This window comes from Capra hircus, chromosome 16, assembly GCF_001704415.2.
Source record: "Capra hircus breed San Clemente chromosome 16, ASM170441v1, whole genome shotgun sequence".
In the NCBI taxonomy this organism is placed as follows: Eukaryota; Metazoa; Chordata; class Mammalia; order Artiodactyla; family Bovidae; genus Capra; species Capra hircus.
The window spans coordinates 30,471,118-30,491,482 of record NC_030823.1 but is presented as its reverse complement, the minus strand read 5'-3'; the positions used below and the strand labels follow the sequence as shown (position 1 = coordinate 30,491,482).

The window sequence follows — 20,365 nt, the reverse complement described above, 5'->3', positions numbered from 1 at the left end:
ACCCACTCCAGTTTTCTTGCCTGGAGAAGCTCATGGACAGAGGAGCCTGGTGGGCTATAGTCCATAGGGTTGCAAAGAGTTGGACATGACTGAAGTGACTTAGCATACACGCACACACACAAATGAAAGAAATTATCTTCGTTAAACTCATTTTCTGGTTTCTTTTACATATATGCTTCTGAGCAAAAGAGTTTTTAATAGTTTTAGATGAAGTTTCTGGGGAAAAGTATCTTGGACTGTTTATGAAGGAGATATTTTTCTTCTGATGGTTCAGAATGTCAGCTACATGGGTGTGGGCATGGTCAGCCTGCTGGGGGCCAACAGTAAACATGGGGGCTCTGGAGAGGTTTGTTGGACTGCTGGAGAGGCTGTATCTCTGGGCCAGAATCTATTTAGTTGGTTTTTCTTCCAGTGGAACTTAGCAAACGATGCTAATGAGGCCAGGGTTTTCTTGGAATAGAATCTCTGTTCTGGGTCACAAGTAGTGCCTCCATCTGCTACCAAGTTTTCATAGTTCATGGGTTGGGGCACAGAGCATCAGTCCAGAGTGGCTGCACTCACCCCCACCAGGCCCGGACACCCATTCGTGTCTACTTCACCCATTTGTGAACACCTTGAGAGCAACCAGGTATGCCTATATAGCTACCGTGGACACAAGGGGAAAAGTCTGGAATGTTCTTACTTGACTAGCCTGGTAAGGAGGATGCTTAGAAATATATATATATATATATATATATATATATATATATATATAAAATTCCTTAACGTCTCCATTGTAAAATATTACATTTGTCAGATGTGTTTGTCAACCAGAGGCTCGTCTGCCAATCTGGCTGCTCATTTCTGCTGGATGTCAATCAAACAATCCAACTTCTTGGATATATGAAGGGCTTAACTCATAAACTAGACATCTGAATTGCACTTACCAGCCTTAATTTATAGGCTCTCCGTTTTGTTTGTTTGTTTGTTTGTTTATGTGTTCTCCAGGATCCTGCTTTCTCCGCTGTGATTCACGACAAGCTCCAGGTCCCCAACACCATCCGGAAGGCATGGAATGACAGGGACAACCGCTGTGACATTTGTGCCACCCACTTGAACCAGCTGAAGCAGGAGGCAGTTCAGATGGTGCTGACCCTGGAACAGGCGGCTGGCAGCGAGCGCTTTGATGGTTCCCCCGGCTCCCCCCCACCCCTCTCCAACGTCCCCACTCTGGTGGGGTCCCGGCATGTGGGGGGGCTCCAGCAGCCCAGGGATTGGGCTTTTGTGCCCGCCTCCTATGCCCCCTCCAGCTACACAGCCTTCGTCACCAATAAGCATAGCAGCAAACCCAACAGCCTCGGGGTCAGCAATGGGGCAGAGAAGAAGAGTGGGTCTCCAACCCACCAGGCCAAGGTCAGCCTCCAGATGGCCACCAGTCCCAGCAATGGGAACACCCTCAGCTCAGTGGCCATCCAGGCTCACCAGTACCTGGACGGCACCTGGTCCCTGTCGAGAACCAACGGGGTCACCCTGTATCCCTACCAGGTAAGCAGCCTGTGAGTAAAAAAGGACAGGGTTGGCTACAGTCAAAGCAAAGAAGTGGGTAGCACTTTCTTTCTCTACTTTGCCCCTCTGGGAACTCCCCAATGCAGAGCCTAGTGTTTCCATGTAGCCCTGCTGAATGATGCTAAATAGAGATAAAATGTCTCTATTTAATCCAGGGACCAGTGATTCAAGATGGCGCTCTGTTTCCATAGTCTATACCATTCTCAAAAGAGAGGGAGATTCTCTGCTTAATTTCTCCCACCTTGACCGACCATAACCCTTTTCTATTTGCATCTCACTTTAAATACTGTGGGATGAGGTTACCAAACATGTGTTCCCCTTTTCTTATTTTCTCTTTTCTGTTATTTAAATTAGCACACACTCTCAAGTTTCCCGATAGAAACAACAGAGCAGGTCTTAAGTCTGCCAGGGAATCTAAAAAAGTTTTCTTAATCTTTCTTGGGTGAGTTTTCTGCTGGAGGAGGGTTGGGTTTACCCCATGTGCTCTCTGTGTCTGCTGCGTCGCTCATGGTGGGAAGCAGCAGAAAGTGTTGATGTTGAATGTACTAGTCAGGGTGGATAATTGGTGCAACAGTTGGTCTCAAGTTATTTCTCACTTGCGTTGGGGTTGTATGGGGTGTTTGGTGGGTAGTCTTCCACTACGACATAGGGTCCTAGGCTCCTCCATCTATCGATAGCATGCCAGCATTTTCCAGCGGTCTCAGAGTCTTCCACGAGATCTTGTACAACCAGCCAGGAACTGGAGACAGAGAGAGAGGGTGGAGGATCTCCCAGGAAGAGGTGGGGGGCCCAGCCTGGAGGGGGTGAGATTTCAGTCTCCTGGTCCCATCTGAGAAAGCCAGTCTACCCCTGTGTCCAGGAGAAAAAAGAAACGAGTTGAAAGCATAGCGTAGTTTTTCTTTCATGGGATAGAGGTGCAGGGAAACATGAAATGAGTTGAATGCAGCTGATAAAATTCCTGGTGACTTTTCTAGAGTGTAAAAGGGAGTAGAGATTGTTTCTCTTGATATCTTGAAAGAAAGTGGGGAGCGTGGATCTTTATCTTGAGAAGTTAGTAACCTTGGACGGCTAAGCTTTTCGTTTACCTGATGCTGCTGTATACTTTACAAAATATAGAGCACACATCATTTTATTTAATCCCCACCCCCCCGCCCCGCAACTGGCCCCATACACCTGTGAGGTCAGCAAGACAGATGTTGGATCTTCCCCTTACAGATGGGGAAACAGGATGCTTAAAGAAATGGAATAATTGCCTGTGGCCGAACAGCTGGGCCAGAGTAGCACCAGGTCTTCCCTGCCCAGGAGAATGGCTTTCCCTGCCCTGGCTGCTTCCAACTTTCTGAGCTTACCCCAGAACACTTATCTCAACATCTTTTCCAGCTATGGTTTCTTTTAAGACATGGTACACCAAAAAAAAAGGCCTCCTATTTTGACCTGTGGGGGCCTGCCTGCCACTTCACTTTTGGATAGAATTTTCTGGGTTGTGGATAAAAATATAATGAGAAACCAGTGGCACCCTGGGTGGGACTTCATAGTCTAATGCTTGACTATAACCATCTAGGGCAGGAACAGAATAATTTCTTTCCATTATTGAATAATATGCTTGGGGTTTTTTTTGGTTTGTAATTTAAAAATAGTTTTAGAAATTATAAAAAGTGATACATGTCTGTTGTAAAATAAAATTTTAAAAACATGAAAAAGTTCAAGACAGACTTTAAAAAGCAGCAACACCCAGAAATAGAAATTCACAGCTTTTGGGTATATTTCCTCCCAGGATTTTATACGCATGCAGTTTCTAAAATTGTGATAATGTTCAGTTCTGTGATTTGCTTTTTGCTTAATATACTTCATGGTATTTCCCCACCATTATATATTTTTCTAAAATAGGATCTTTAATGGTAGCCTAATATTCCATTATATAAATACTACCCATATACGAATATGTCCTGATTTATATAACCGAGCATCAATTATTTGAGTTTAGGTTTTTACTACTATAAATAAAATGCTCTGGTGCACATCCTTCTACCCAGGTCATATTTTCAACACATTCTGGGTTGTGCTACCCACACACTCACTCATGTTACACAGACAACTCACATTTCACCTTCCAGGGCCCCAGAGCACTTGTAACATGTATCAGGCGCTAGTTAGAAGATTCAGCTGCTGCACAGTGCTGGTGAGTGAGGACAGAAGAACTTGGAACTGGAGCTTTCATATGAAAAATCCAGAGTGTGGGGAAAGCCTGTGTAGGGGGTGGGGGACTGAATAGGGTGCTTAAAAGGAAGATTGAGGATTACTGGTACATTTAAAATAAAATATGCAACAGTTCTTTCTGCTCTTCCTTCCCCATGCTCCACCTCAGAGGAAAAAGAATTTCCGGTACAATAACAAGTGTCTATAAGCTCTCCCAAGTGCCAGACACTATGCTGTGTGTTGGTTGGGGCTCCTGCCATGGGCTGGAAACCCAGGCTCCTGTCCTGTGGTCCTTAGTGGAGAAGGCAGGGGAACTATGTGTTATAATCCAGGGAGGTGCTGGCAAGTATAGACAGATGCCCAGTGTGCTCTGAGAGCCTGCAGAAGGGCTTGAAGTCCAGCCCATGGGGCAAGAGTGTGTTGATGTGGCCAAAAGCAGGCACAAAGGTGATTCACGCAGCTACCAACTTGAGATCATCCTGGATACATTCAATTGCTTCTTTCCAACTCAGAACAGACTAATTTCTGCATTTCCCCCGAGCAGTAGTTAAAGGGATCAGAGGAAATCTCTCTGGGATAAAGAGATTTGGTGCCTGGTGAACCAATGTCCCCGTGTTGTGACTATGTTATCCTCATGCCCCGGGGTGGGGCCTCTGGGTCTGGCTAGACTGCATGGCTCCTCTTATGGACATCTCCCTGCAGTAAATATTCTGCAGTTCACAGTCTGGCCAGCTTGCCAGAGATGGTTGACTGCTCTGAAAGCTGACCTCACTTTTCCTGCTCACCCTTACTCCCACTTCCCTTTCCACAGAGCAGATGGTCCTCTGGCTTAGTGCCAAAGCCGTTCTCTGGGCAGAGAAGTATCTATCTGGACTTTGTTGCTGCCGAGTGCGCTGCTCCACACCAGCAAACCTGGAGCCTGTAGAAGCAAGGGAGAAGAGGAGGCTGTTCTGCCATTTAAGTACAGGGGGATGACAAGAATGAGGATGGGCTTTGCAGCAGTGAGCAGAGTAAAACCTCTGTATGGGAGAGAGAAGTGTCCCTCAAGCCCCTCAAGTTCCCTGTTCCCCACAGCACTGTGTGTGTGTGAAAGTGAAGAAGTGAAACTGTGAGTTGCTCAGTTGTGTCCAACTGCATGGGCTGTAGCCCGCCAAGCTCCTCTGTCCATGGGATTCTCCAGGCCAGAATACTGGAGTGGGTTGCCATTCCCTTCTCCAGGGGATCTTCCTGACCATTTGCAGGTGGATTGTTTAATCCTATGAGTCCCCAGGGACGCAGTCTTCAAAGGCTGCAGTAGGAAGATTTCTTGATTCTCTTTTGCTAGATCCTTCATGTTTCTCGATTACCTCCAGAGAGTGGGAACCTATAAGCACTGCAGATAAATAAGAATCTATCCAGACAAGTAAGAGAAATAGTAATTTAGGAAGCATTGAGATTATATTTAAAAATGGCGAACAAACTGCAGATAATTTTTTTCATTAAATATCATAGCAAGTCGATTTCACAGAAGTTGATAAGGTGGACTGTTTAAAAGAAAGATGTTCTCTTATTAACTTACATTTAACACAGTCAGTGCAATGCTCTAGAACTTTCATTTTATCACATGAGTTTTAGCTTTGAGAAAACCCATGTCTGGATTAATTTCTTGTAGTTCACCACAGATTAATTATATACCTCTTTTGAATGGCAACTGCTTTTCCCCAATTTACATTTATTACAGGAAATACAGGAAAGAATTGATGCATAATACTCTAATCACAGAATGTTCGTGTTAGAATCCACTTCTGTAGGATAGTAATTGCCTTTTGCACCGTGGTGGGAGATTTAGAGATGGTTCTGCCTAGTTCAAGAGCATGGCTCCACCAACTGTTGAATCTTGTTTTAGTAGCTTAATATTTTGGTCTCTTTCCTTATGAATGAAATCCCTACCTTGCAAGAGAACAATTTTTTTTATAAGTATGAACATATTTTATAAACTGTAACACAGGGATCCCAATATCAGCTGTCTAGAAACCAAGGCTGAGAGATTTGAAGTTTCGTTTGGGTAGAGTTTCCTGATTCTGTTTGATATCTTTTGTTTCTTGAGAACATAGATTTATTTATTCTTGTGTCTCTGACAGCAACTAACATATACAAAAAAAGGGCTACTCATTAGGGAAAGTTCCAGTCTCAAGGATACACTAAAGTTGTTTCTCCTGACTGGCCTTAAATTTAGGAAAAAATTCCAGGGTAGAAGGCCTATCCAGACCTCAAGGTTTTGGGTGGAAACCACCAGTTAATCGGCTCCAAGCTAATCTTTAACATGAAGTATCTTAATGATAGTCAGTAAATCCTTGGGTGCAATGAAAGTAGTCCAGGTGGTTTTTTGATGTCACACTCAAAATAGGGACATTTGAAAGGGTTGAAGAGTTTTATTTTATGGGACTTTGATAAATTGAAGTTGTCGAGAAAATTCAGGAATATGTTAAATTAATACATAGGTGATAAATCCATGATGAATTCGGTGTGCGTTCCTTGATTTGAGGATATGTGTTTGATAAAAGTTATCCTGCTTTCTCAAAAAAAACATCCATTAGAGTCAATGTTAGGAATAATTCCAGACTAAACTCTGGCTGAAGTCATGTGGGATTGTCTCATATCTCTAGGAGTTAACTGTATATAGTAAGCAGAGGCCTGGGCTTCCCTGGTGTCTCAGATGGTAAAGAATCTGCCAGCAATGCAGGAAACCCAGGTTTGATACCTGGGTCTGGAAGATCCCCTGGAGAAGGAAATGGCAACCCTTTCCAGTATTCTTGCAGAGGCACTATTGGACTTTGTAATTGAGGATACAGGTAAGAGCGAGGCAATAGTAGCACCAACCTGAAAGCAGCTCCAAGCTTGCTCAACTGTGAGATCTTGGCAGTATCCAGGCCTTGGTCTTCTGAAGTCAGAAGCTCTGGAAAGACTTGGTGCTGATCCTTTTATTGAGGACTTCCAGGTGCCCTTGGAAGAGGAGGGTGGACTCTGAGGCTCGCTCGTGTTCCAGTGCTCAGAGGCTTTGACTGTGATGAATCCATGGAACCCAGAAGCACGCGGAGAGTAGAGCTGTTGCCTTGGGGGATGAGGTGCACTCATGTTCTTTCCTCACTGAGCCACTTTTCACAAAGGAGTAGGGCAGATGTTTGCTGTGTGTCAGTAGTGGAGGATGTCCAGTCCTGTTGTTTGCAGCCCTGCAGAGTCAGACGCCTGTTCCTGAAATACACAAAATGCCTTTCTTGGGCCAGCCCTAGTGCCACTTTGCTGCTGCTCTGTCCCGGCAGGCCAATAACATAAAGTGTTGCAATTTGATAAATTATGACATCAGCAAGATCATTCGACATCATGAGTTTTTGTTTTCTCCTGTTTATAGATGGTCAAAAGAGTGTTATTTATCTTTATGCATTTTGACAAACCTGGGCGCAGGAAACAGGATCAGTTTGTATCTTCTGTCATGGACAGAGCATTTCTCAAGAATATGGTGCTCAGGGCGAAATTCTGAAAGAGTCAGCACTTCTTATAAGTATGGGCAGGGCCATGGGCTGAAGGGAACACTTACACTTCATCAATAAATTTCAAAAATATTTTTTACCTAGTCATTTACTTCAGAGGAGGCAATGGCACCCCACTCCAGTACTCTTGCCTGGAAAATCCCGTGGATGGAGGAGCCTGGTAGGCTGTGGTCCATGGGGTCTTGAAGAGTCAGACATGACTGAGCGACTTCACTTTCACTTTTCATTTTTATGCATTGGAGAAGGAAATGGCAACCCACTCCAGTGTTCTTGCCTGGAGATTCCCAGGGACAGGGGAGCCTGGTGGGCTGCCATCTATGGGGTCGCGCAGAGTCGGACACGACTGAAGTGACTTAGCAGCAGCAGCAGTCATTTACTTGGGTGGTAGGCTGAATTAGTGTGTGTGTGCTAAGTCACTTTGGTCATGTCCGACCCTTTGCAGTCCTATGGACCGTACCCTGCCAGGCTTCTCTGTTCATGGGATACTGCAGGAAAGAAAACTGGAATGGGTTGCCATGCCCTCCTCCAGGGGATCTTCCCGGCCCAGGGATTGAACCCTTGTCTCTTATATCTCCTGCATTGCCTCACAGGTTCTTTACCACCAGTGTTATCAGGGAAGCCCAGGAGGCTAGAAGAGGACCTTCAAAGATGTTCATGTCCTTATCCCTGAAACCTATGGATATGCTACCTTACAAAATAAAAGAGGTTCTGCAGATACAATAAAGTTAAGGATCTTAAGATGGGGAGATCATCCTGGATTATCTGGGTGATTCCAATGTAATCATAAGGGTCCTTGTAAAAGGGAGACAAGAGGAACAGAGTCAGAAAGAGAAGATGTAAGGATGGAAGCAGAGGTCAGAAGAGTGAAGGTACAACTTCGCTGGCTTTGAAGATGGAGGAAGGGGTCACAAGCCAAGCAGTGAAAGCAACTTCTAAAAAGCTGGAAAAAATCAAGGAATCAGATTCTCCCTAGAGTCTGCAGAAAGAAGCAGCTCGTCTAGCCTGTTGTAGATGTCTGACACCCTGGACTTGATGGAATAAAGAATGGATATGCGTGCTGCTTTATGCTGCTAAATGTTCAGTAATTTGCTTCAGGAATAGGAAATTAATACACCTGGTAAGCACTGGGTAGCTGTGAAGCTTGGTAGGAGAAGTTAATGAGGTATACGGACCAAGGAGTTGCTGTGGAAACCTGCAGGATGGCCAAGAACATGGGCTTTTCATCCCACACAACAAACTACATTACCCGGTGGATCAGACAGTGCATTAGCAAGTCAGATTATTTCATTTGGGTGCCTCCACAGAATGAGAGGTTACTCATACTGCGCGGTTGGTTTTCAATTGTCTCAGATTTCCCTATTGTTACAGCATCATAATAACAAGCACGCCACAGCCCTCTCCATCAGCAGCTAGTAATTACCATTATGTAAGTATCTCATACTGTTGAAACTGCAGAAAACATTGTAAGCTGGGGAGTGGGAGGGTGAGGAGAGACTTGGCAGGAATCTCTGTAGCAGGAAGCCCATCTTCTCTGTCGTGTCTGCTGTCCTGATTGGAGGGGTTTCGCAGAACTGCCCCAGGATTCAGTCCTTTGTCATCTGCTGTTTTGAGGGTTCACATGAATGTGGAAGCATCTTGCCAGCTGGAGAGCAGAAGTTGTTAGTTGCTATCCTTTTCTTTTAATTCGGTAGACAGAAGACAACCACCGGAGATTTTGGAGCAGGAAAATGGAAAGATTTCCTTGTTGACAGCAGGAGTTCTCAACTAGAATCACTTGGGGGCTTTAAAGAAAAATACCAGTGCCTAAGCCACAGTCCAGACCAATGAAATCAGAATGTCTCAGGTGGGACCCAGGCTTTGGTTTGAACTGCCAGGGCAAAAAACCCCAGCTTTAAAGAACCGTTTATCTGGCAGTAGTGTAATAAGTCAGAGAAGGCGATGGCACCCCACTCCAGTACTCTTGCCTGGAGAATCCCATGGACTGAGGAGCCTGGTAGGCTGTGGTCCATGGGGTCGCTAAGAGTCAGACATGACTGAGCGTCTTCACTTTCACTTTCATGCATTGGAGAAGGAAATGGCAACCCACTCCAGTGTTCTTGCCTGGAGAATCCCAGGGACGGGGGAGGCTGGTGGGCTGTCGTCTCTGGGGTTGCACAGAGTCGGACACGACTGAAGCGACTTAGCAGCAGCAGCAGTGTAGTAAGTATAGGGAAGAGAACAATGCAGATAGAAAGACAGACAGATAGATGATGGTATATTCTGTTTCCTAGGGCTTCCATAGTAAAATGACTACAAACTAAGTGGCTTAAAAGAACAAAAATTCATTGTCTCATGGTTCTGTCTGGAGACTTGAAGTCCACAATCAAGGTGTGTTGGCAGGGCCGAGCTTCCTCTGAAAAGCCTGTGGCAGAATCCTTCCTTGTCTCTTCCAGCAAGCATTCTTTGGCTTCTGACCGTGTCACTCCAGTCTCCCCGTCCGTCTTCGCATGGCTTTCTCCTTCATCTGTCACTTTCCTCTTATTATAAGGACACTGGCCATTGGATTTAGGACCTGCTTTAATCCAGTATGGTGTCATCTCAACCCTTAACTAATTACATCTGCAAAGATGCTATGTCCAGGTAAGGTCGCATGCTGAGGCTCAGGGTGGACATGAATTTGGGGTCACTGTTCCTCTGACTACAGATAGATAGATGCCAGCCAGACGGGTGAAAGATGACGGTAGCGTTGAGGAGGGGAGCAACCCATGCTTGTTCCTGCTGATCCCGCTTCTGAGGAACGGGGAGGTGCAGATGTTCACAGCTGGTCAGCACTGGCACATTCTTGTTCTGTCCTGTGGATAGAGAAGACTGAAGGGAAGGGGAAAAGATACAAAGGGCGAAATAAAGAAAGCAGGGGAGAAGGTCATATCCATACACCCTTGTACAGCTGGAGAATACTTCAAGTCAGATGAAATGAAAAATATTCACGTGTGTTTCTTTGTAGAATAACAACCTCCTCTTCTGAACTTACGCATATAATACTGTTATATGCTTTTATACACACATACCATTATATGTGCTTTTACAGCCATTGGTATACATGTAAACAGTACTTCCTGGAGTGCTCCCTGGGGTATGTCAGCTTATGCTGAGGACCTACCTAATTGACCAGTGCAGGAAGCTTCTGTTCCTTTCCTGCTGACCAAGCTGATCGCTGGGGTTAGGTTGGTGGAATGGTTCTTGTTTTTTTTTTTTTCTTCAGCAATAGTTCTAGGGTCCAGAAAGAGGCTAAAAATAGTGTGTAGGTGCTGTGCTACTTAAAAGCGTTTCTTATTCTCCCCCCTGGGTCCTTTGGGTGGGCGGGAGGTGAGAAGCAGTGGGAATGTGGCCCACCCTCTTGTCCAGCTCCCCCGGGCCAGGCCGGGGTGGAGGGCAGAGCTGGGGATGGCTGCTCAAGGGAGTGAAGTCCTAACAGAGAGAGGGTTCCCTGGATGGGGACCCCTTTTCGCAGTTATCTTTGTTTTAGAGAGCATCTCATCTCCTCTCCCATTTGGGCCATCCTCCCAGCCCTGGTTTACTTGGGCAAAAGACTGGCTTTCTTTGTAGAGCTGAGGAAAGGAACTCAGGAACACCGACCGTCCACAGGTCCACAGTGAACAATGGCTGCTGCTTTTTTAAAATGACAAAGGAAACAGATTCTGGGGAGGGGGGCGTCTGAGACTGCTACTCATCAGTGATTTTATCCAAGTCTCGAACAATGAGGGACTAGATGTTGGGTCACGCTAGATTTGCTTTTCATGCGCCGGAAATAAAAGTCCAGCTTCCTTGCTTACAGTGTGACCTCGAGCAGGCTTCTTACTGTTACATGTCTGTATTTTTTCCTCTGCAAAGTGGCCAGTTGCAGCGCTGTTGTGGTGACTATACAAAATGATGTATGTGAAACACTCATCATGTCTGACCCAGAGTGAGACCTCAGTGAAGGGACTGGAAATTTGAGGGCCTTCTTACCCTCAGTCAACTCTGGTTCCCCAGACTCAAGACTACATGGAATCAGGGTCCTCTTTTCCGATGGAAAAGCCAGTAGTGAATGAAAAAACAAGACCCAAACTGTAAAATGATATCAAGCTCATGAAATAAATGTCACCCAGCTCAGACAATGTCCGCCACCTCCACGTATGACCAGAAACCAGCTTTCTGTATGTGCGCCACATCTTACAAGAGAAGGTCACATTCTAAACAGGTCGATCTCATCCCACCATTAGTGAGTAAATTGATAGAATATTGGAAGGCTCATAGACCCATCTTTCTCCATTTTTGAAGACCTTTTTTAAAAAAGGAGGAGGGGTGACAGTGTATAAACATGAATAATTTAAAATTCTACAGAATAGTAGAGCGGTGGCATTTGAAATAATCTGAAAGTGAAATCTCATTCTTCTGAAGTTAATTTGAAACATGAGGTTATTCAGTCGTGACTCATGACTCCTGTTGCACGAGCGTTTTGAAATAGTCCTCAGGTCGCTCATTCTTGCTCTCCTTAGTTTACGCATCTAATAAAATGTAATATTCTCGCTTTCGTATTATCTGCTTGTATCTTTATTTGTCAAATATATCTTTCTTTTGAAATTATTACATAATTTGGAATCTTCAATAACTTGGAGATTTCAGGTCTGCTCCTTGCCTACCCCACCCCAGGCACACACCTAATTAATTTTAAATTGAGATTTTACTATGCTAACAGTCTTTAGCGTGACAAATTAGCATGCCTCTATCTTATAGAGGTATTCGTGAACATTAGTTAATGAGTCATATATTTCATATGCCTAAGTCACTCCCAGGGAGTAATTTAGGTGTTTGGGAAGCTTATTAGGCACCATTTTTAGGACTCTGAAGATCACTTAGTGCCCTGCTGCTGCATCAGTGGCCACAAAGAGTTAACATACTCCTTCAGTAGCTTATCTGAGTGCCCCGGAAGGACTGAGATTCTGGGGAGAAAAAAGGTACCACGTGAAAAGCAAGCATAGCAGCAGCCCTGTCTTATACTCAAGGCTGTGACCAGGAGTTTTCTAATTCCATGACACATCTGAGCCAGTCTAACTTGCTAAATCACTTTAGCAGGCCTGGTTTCCCTTGGTCCCTGTGGCTCAGGCTGTGAGGATCTGTATCAGTGGAAAGATTAAACCCATTAGCCTGTTCTTGACAGGCTGCCTTTTTGTTAAAGCAAACAGTCCCTAGAGACCCCAGTGGAAGCAAGATGGGAAGGCTGCCCTTGTGAGTTACAGATGATACACCAAGGCCCAGAAATGTCAAGTGACTCACCCAAGGTCACACAGCAGCTTGAACATGCCAGAGCTGAGATTCAAAGAGCTTCCTGTGTACTGGCCTTTTCCATGCCCTCTGTCCCTCAGGGGAAGGGACCAACTCCTCAGATTGGTCCAACATTCCCCATCTTGGGGAGGGCCACCCACAGCAGCACACTCTGTTAACATATCTTTGTGGGCAGTTCTGGGTCACTTGGACTTGCAAGTCCACGTTCAAATTGTATTCCTCTGTGATTTGTGTAAAAACGAATGCCCTACATCACATCTTCTCACTGGGAGGTGGGGAGACCAGTGGGGACAAAGCTTGAGACAAAGCTGGGCCAAAAATCAACAGAAAAGGCTGTGGAGGCAATGCTGCCATCTAGTGAGACATGTTTTAGCTCCTCTGAGAGACAGACTGAACAGGCCTAATACTGGGACTCTCATCATGAATTATACTGATTTCCTAAGATTAATAAATGGCAACAGGGCCCTTTCCTTGTTAATAGTGTGGTCTTTATTGAACAGAGTAAGTAGATGTTTAAATTCTCTGTCCTAACACATATGCTTTCTTACTTTTTTATTACTTATTCCTTTATTTTTGGCTGTGCTGGGTCTTAGTGCTTTGTGTGGGCTTTCTCTAGTTGTGGTGAAAGGAGGCTACTCTTCATTGCAGTGCTTGGGTTTGTCATTGCAGCGTCTTCTCTTTGTTTTCGGATCACATGCCCTAGGCACGTGGCCTCAGTAGTTGCAGCTGGTGCGCTCTAGAGCACGGGCTTAGTAGCTGTGGCACATAGGTTTAATTGCTTTGTGGCATGTGGGATCTTCCCAGACCAGGGATCAAACCTGTGTCCCCTGCATTGGCCGGCAGATTCTTAACCATTGGACCATCAGGAAAGTCCCCTAACACGTATGCTTTAGAAAGGAACTCGGTTTGGGGTAGTGGATGGGGCATCCAGGTCTGCCTGTAAAGTCTGACTCACCTGCTTATAAGCTGAGTGACATTTTGCCACACAAAGTATCAATATTTGCTTTTATATCTTTCCTAAGATTGTTTTAAGGATTAGGTTCACTTATTCTGAATTTGTCTTTAATTCTAAGCACTAGATTAATGAAATTTTACACACACACACACACACACACACACACACACACACACTCTTGCAAAATGAGATCCCATACTGAGAGATTAAGGCGAGGTAGATATACCTGGGGGCTTCTCTGTTGACTCAAATGGTAAAGAATCTGCCTGTAACATAGGTGACCCAGGTTCAGTCCCTGGGTTGGGAAGATCCCCTGGAGAAGGGCATGGCTGCCCACTCCAGTATTCTTGCCTGGAGAATTCCATGGACAGAAGAGCCTGTCAGGTTGCAGTCCATGGGCTTGCAAAGTGTTGGACATGACTGAGCGACTAAAACACACACACACACTCACGCACGCACACACACACAGACATACCTGGAACAACACACATAAGCCTGGAAAAAAGTGGTGGAATTGGTGAATTCAGAAGTCTGGAGGACAGTCTCAGAGACAGGAGGCAGTCCTGTATCTGAGGTCAGTTTCCAGCTGTCACAGCATGCCAATTATCTTGAACATGGCTATTTCCCAGGGCTCACTCTGTAGCTTCAGGATGCATCAGAACCTATTTCAGCTAAGATTGTGTATTGGAGTTTTTGTTGACGACAACAGTTGTTTGGTTTTCCTCTAAGGACAGATTATATTTTCCATCTAAATAGCTTTTTTGATAGAATGCTTCAGTGGTGTAGGTGCTTTGAGGGATTAATCGCTGCTGTTCATTAGGTGGCTCATTCCCTCCAGACACTTCAAAATCCAGTGCTGAGTCACAGTTTATGAAACTGGCCATTTAGCAGCAGTAACCATGCTGTTGAGCCCTTAGGAGGTAAGAGAGGGACAGAGAGCAGAGGAATGAAAATTCTTGTTCACACATAATGAGTAGAAAAGATGAGGGTAGCTGGTGCTTTGTGGAGAAAATGAGGAGCAGGAGGTTTTGGCCTCTAACAAGGGTAGTTTGGAAGCTTTACTATTTTAGAAAAAGGGCTCCAGATCCATTTATTATTGAGGAAGAGATACACTGATTTGTTGTTGAGCGTGTGGCTGGATGGCTAAAATGGGCCACGTGTTTCAGCCATCGAAATGGCTTTTCCTTTGGGAACGGTGGAGATCGTAGAGTGCAAAGAAACACAAATCTTAATTCCATCCCCGCTTCTACCACTTACTTCATTTAAAAAAAAAATCTTTTGGCTGTGACACATAGCCTGTGGGATCTTAGTTCCCCAGCCAGGAATTGAACCTGAGCTCCCTGCAGTTGGACTTCCCTGATGGCTCAGATGGTAAAGAATCTGCCTGCAATGTAGGAGACCCAGGCTTGATCCCTGAGTCTGGAAAATCCCCTGGAGAAGGGAATGGCAACCCACTCCAGTATTCTTGCCTGGAGAATTCCATGGACAGAGGAGCCTGGTGGGTTACAGTCCATGGGGTCATGGGCTCTCGAAGAGTCGGGCACAGCTGATCGATTAACATTTTCACTTTCCCCTGCTATTAGTAGTGAGGAGTTTTAACCACTGGATCACCCAGGAAGTCTTCCCACTACTTCATGACTGTGGGCAGTTTCTCTATTTGCAAAGAGGAAACTGGAGCTCCCCTTGCCCCCATTCTGCTCTCAGCTTTCTCAGCCTATGAACAGACAGCTGAGCTTTTAACATTTTGTATTCTCCTACTGGGATGCTCAGCCATTTCTAGTATGATTTCTCTCCAAAGTTACCAAGTTCATTGTCTCTCAACTTGACAGCTGTGTGTGCATATCAATGATCTAGAGTCTCATAGTAGTGAGAATAATTATTACAGCTAACACGTGCTGAGTTCTCACCACATGCCAGGTACTGTGCTTGCTGCTTTGTGGGTTTTCACACAAGCTTTGCCAACAATCCTCTGAAGTAAGGAGATCATTATGCCCATTTTAAAGATGAGGAAACTGAGGTACAAATTAATGTGAATAGACACCACCTGTATGGAGGAAGCCCACATTTCTGAACGCTGAAAAATTTAGTCAACAAGTATTTTATTCAGTGTGTAGTTATTTGTTGAAATAAGTTTGGTAAATTGCATTTCTATAAGTTCATAGTAACAAGTTTTATATTAATAATAAACAAGGGAATTCTGGGTTTTTTTTTTCTGACTTTAATATTAAGCAAGTTCTATTCTGATGATTCTCCTTATTTAGTTACTAATCCGCAGTCTTCATCCTCCTTACCTTGCCCACGTGTCCCTTCTCTCTTTTTCCTTCTTCCATTTTTATTTTAAATCACACAATCATCCTCTTGAGGGTTCTAAGACTTAATTATATAGGTTATAAATTATTCGTACGTTTCCCCTCATTCTACCCCATAATCCCATTTTATTATGGTTTATTTGCATCTCTGAGAATGGTGGGCAAAGGAAATAAAAGGACTTGCAATGAAAATTGGTCAATTCTATATCACTTGTTAGCAATTCACAGAAAATATTTGTCAGAAAACGTAATGGAAACTAAAACACAGTAATTAAAAAGGAAGTCACAAATTTAAAAATCACAAACATTTCAACCTCTGGAGAGTAGTTGCTAACTTCTAACTATATAATAGGCTCAGTGGTAAATGGCATAAGGCAGCATTTGAGGTTAATGGGTATAAATGTATTAATTATAGTACCTATTCATTAAATGTTTTATAAGGTATGTATTTTCCTGGGTGGATGAGGAGCGGGAGGAACTAATTCTTGCAAAGCCCAAGTCTTCTGGCTCTGGTTCCATGTCTTCTCCACGGTACCATTCTGTCTTGTCAGTACATAGACATGAAAAGCAGCGTCACTATGTTATAATCACATACATTTATTCATCCGTTCGGCAAACATTTTTAGAAATAATATTTATTTATTTCTATTTTTATTTTGGGGTGTGCTGGGTCCTCACTGTTGTGTGGGCGTTTCTCTGGTTGCAGTGAACAGGGGCTCTTCTCTAGTTGCGGTGGGCAGGGGCTGTTCTCTAGTTGCAATGAGCAGGGGCTATTCTCTGGTTGCAATGAACAGGGGCTGTTCTCTATTGCGGTGTTCAGGCTTGTCATCGTGGCGGCTTCTCTTGTTGTGGGGCACAGGCTCTGGGGCACGCCAGCTTCAGTCGTTGTAACATGTGGACTCTGTAGCTGTGGTGCCCAGGCTCGATAGTTGTGGCTCATGGGCTTACTTGCTCCAAGGCATGTGGGATCTTCCCAGATCAGGGATCGAACCCGTGTCTCCTGCATTGGTAGGCAGATTCTCCACCACTGATCTACCATGGAGGCACCCCAGGAAACAGTTTTTGAGGCGGACATCTTACCATACTAGTTCCTGGGGGTACAAAGCACAGTATTTTAGACAGCTAAATTACGGCTTTGCCTGTTAGCAGTATTACTTGGTGTAGAAGGTCGGTGAGGTGTGATGGGCTGTTCTAAGTGGGTCTCCTTGACCTGCATGTGTGTGTGTGTGTGTTGCAGGGGGCAGGCAGTTGTGTTCTTACATTGGCACTGAATGACTCCTGTGTCCCTGATGATAGGCAGGCTCTATGACCCTGACAACGGGTGGTGGGCTCAGGGGGGCTCCTGACGCCCAGCTGGGGTTGCAACTATGAGGAAACTAGACCCTGACCACCCACAATGCAGAAGAATCTTGCCCACCACCCCCATCACTGACCCTGATCTCAGTGTCCATAAACACTACAAGGGTCACAAGGATCCCACTAACTAGATTTGCAACCGGTGTTGGCATTGCTTCCTCCTTTAAACAACCTCCTTTTTAACACCATCCATTGATAAGATAAGTGATGAGTAACTTCATCAGCTTAACCTATGACAGAGATCACTAATCATCTTGTCACTCCCTGATCCTAGGAGAAAGACAGTTCTGTCGAAGAATAGATTTAAGTCAGTATTTCCTTTCATTCAGTGTTTTGAGACACTCACAACATGCCAGGTGTCAGGGGCTGAAAAGTACAGATGAGTGAGGTGTAGCTCCCTGTACTTCCCAGTGAGGCATAGTCTGATGTAGGTCAGACGGGTCAGTGCCAGGGCAGAAGCACAGACGCCATGCCGTGGGAAAGCAGGGGGAGCCAGACAGGAGTCCGTCCGGGTATCTGGAAAAATGCATCTTCATATTGGTTACTTACATAGCTATGAATTAGATGAGCTGTTTATTTAACTGAACAGTAATCCAGAAATAAAGAGTAAATGTTGTATTATTGGAGGAAGTAGAGGTATATTATCCTGACTAGCTCTTGATTCGACTTTAAAAAATATCTCTCTGCTTCCCTTGTGTGCACGTATTAGTAGCAGGCGGGGCTGCCCTGACAGCTCCCCGGAGTGTAACTGGGTGTTGCTGTGGCCCTGGGCAGGGGGGGTAGGAGCGGAAAGCACCTGAGACCAAGTGCAAGTCTCACTTTCCCCCCTCATCCATTTCACCCAGCCTCTGGTCATTCACCCAGGAGACGCTGAGTCCTGGGCTCCTGTTACCAACTTTGGTCTAATATGTATTTATATTTTTGAGGCTCGAATAGGTTTTTGGATCCTTGGGTTTAAAGATCCTCTGGTTCCATGCCTCCCACTTCAGACACTGAGCAGCAGAGCTGTTTCCTGTCTTCCTGGTGAGTCTTTCATGGCTCGTCTGTATGAGAACAAAGATGTGACGTGGAAACTCGAGACTGAGATGGTTAATCTTGCAGGACAAAGGCCCATGATATGAACATTTTAGTATGTTTATCGAAGTATTGAAAAAACACTTTCTGAGAAGATCTACATGGTAACTTTCTGTGTGTGTGCACATGTGTTCAGTCCGTCCAGCTCTTTGCCACCTATGGATTGTACCCCGCCAGGCTCCTCGGTCCATGGGATTTCCCAGGCAAGGATACTGGAGTGGGTTGCCATTTCCTACTCCAGGGGCTCTTCCTGACCCAGGGGTTGAACCCAAGTTTCCTGTGTTTCCTGTATTGTAAGGGAATTCTTTATAGTGAGCCACCAGGAAAGCCCTGATAACTTTCTGAATCGATACTATTGGAAGAAGTAAAAAAATAGTTCTCATTGAAAATGTTTTTCCTTGAAAAATAATACTAAAGTGACTATTAGAATCATGTACTTTTATTTACTGAAGAAGAAATGGCTCCTTTAAATGCCTAGTCACATAAATGTCACAGTCGTGATTTGCCCAGATTTGTTCTTTTTTTCCTCTTGCCTTGCACATATGATGCTGTTAGCATTTATCGCCATGTTTGGAAACTGCCAAGATAATGACTGTGTTAATTAATCTGGTCCCATGTATTTTCACCATCAACAGGAGCATGACTGAGTGGGTCCCTCATCCCTTTCACATCTGTCTCCCGCCTTCCCTGGGGAGGAGCAAGTCTGAGTCATTAGGGGAAGATGGCTCCTGGGTTGTTCTTCATGGGGACAGGCATACCAGCCCTCCTCACAAGTACCTTTTGTCACTGTTAGGCATCTAGCCTTTCAGGTCCATCTGTCCATAATTATATTTCTGTTAAGAATGCTGCTCTTAGTCTGTGTTTATTCTAGGAGGGCAGATAGCCAGTCAGTGGGTTGATTCTGAATCTTGGACCTGCCCGCAGAAAAGCCACTGTGGGGTGTGAAGTGTGCTCCTGTCTCTATAAGTGTGTCTCTGTAAGGTGACTTGGAACAGTGAGCTTTGGACCCTCCTGAGTGAGACTTCCAGTCAGCAAGAAAGCTTATTTCAAGCGATGTCATTCCCTCTCAGATGGGGGAGGATTTCAGTTACATCTAGTGCTTAATAATTCAAGAGTTCATACTGTCCTCTCTTAAAAAGCTCATCTTCATGTATGCATACTCACGCGTCCACACAAGCACACAACTCTCCTGGCAGAACTGAAATAAGGTATAATTTATCTCCCTTCACTACTTGAATTGACAGACAAAGAACTGTAGCTTATATTACGTCAACATTAAAAATGAAATATTTCAAGCTCCTTGTACAAAACCATGTTTATCTGTGGAAGTGATATTTGAATTACCTAAGTATCTGAAGCAGTACATTGTGTTTTGGAAGAATGCTTAAATTACTTACGATGTTTACAGGATCTTGGTTTCCCAACCCATGCCCTCTGCAGTGGAAGCCTGGTGTCTCAACCACTGGACCACCAGGGAAGTCCCTCTACTAGGTTTTTAAATCAAAGCTATACATGCTCGTAAGTGAAAGAGTTAAATCATTTGACAAGCTTGATATGAAAGACCTGTCCATGTAGTGGGCATTTCCTGCTTCTAGCTCTTAATATTTCTTTCCATAGCATATCATTTCTTTGTTCCTATTAGCTTGATTGAGTTAATTTTAGATGACCTATTACAGCAACTCTCAACATGTCCTCTGTGGACCATTTGAGTCCCAGGATCCTTTTGTTGGGTCTGTGAGTTCAAAACGACTCTTATGTACTGTTCAGACATCCTTTGCCTTTGTTTGCTGCGTGGACATTTGCTCTGATGGTGCAAAGGCAGTGACGGGCGAAACCGCTGGCGTGTCCACGTGAGTCAAGACAGTGGTGCCTAACTGTACGCCTAGTCACTGTATTCTTCATCATCATGCATGTGGAGTTTTTTAAAAAACTGCATTTTCACTCAAGAGTGTCCGTGGTGAAGCAATAAAAATGATGAATGTTCTTAAACCTAGAAATGTGTGTTGAAATGTGAGGTATTTCAGAGATGGTCAATGGTTGTCTTGGGGAAAAGCACTTATGGGGTTGTCTGAGTTGCAAGCTACTGGCCTTCTCCTCCC

At 44.6% G+C, this 20,365-nt stretch overlaps 1 protein-coding gene across 1 annotated transcript in view; it reads left to right on the top strand.

Annotated features, from left to right (window-relative positions):
• Positions 1 to 20,365, top strand: part of KIF26B (kinesin family member 26B) — a 518,472-nt gene that overhangs the window by 195,534 nt on the left and 302,573 nt on the right. Inside the window, exon 3 of the mRNA XM_018060247.1 lies at positions 988 to 1,524. Coding sequence (XP_017915736.1) covers positions 988 to 1,524 — 537 coding nt within the window. The remainder of the gene's footprint in view (positions 1 to 987; positions 1,525 to 20,365) is intronic.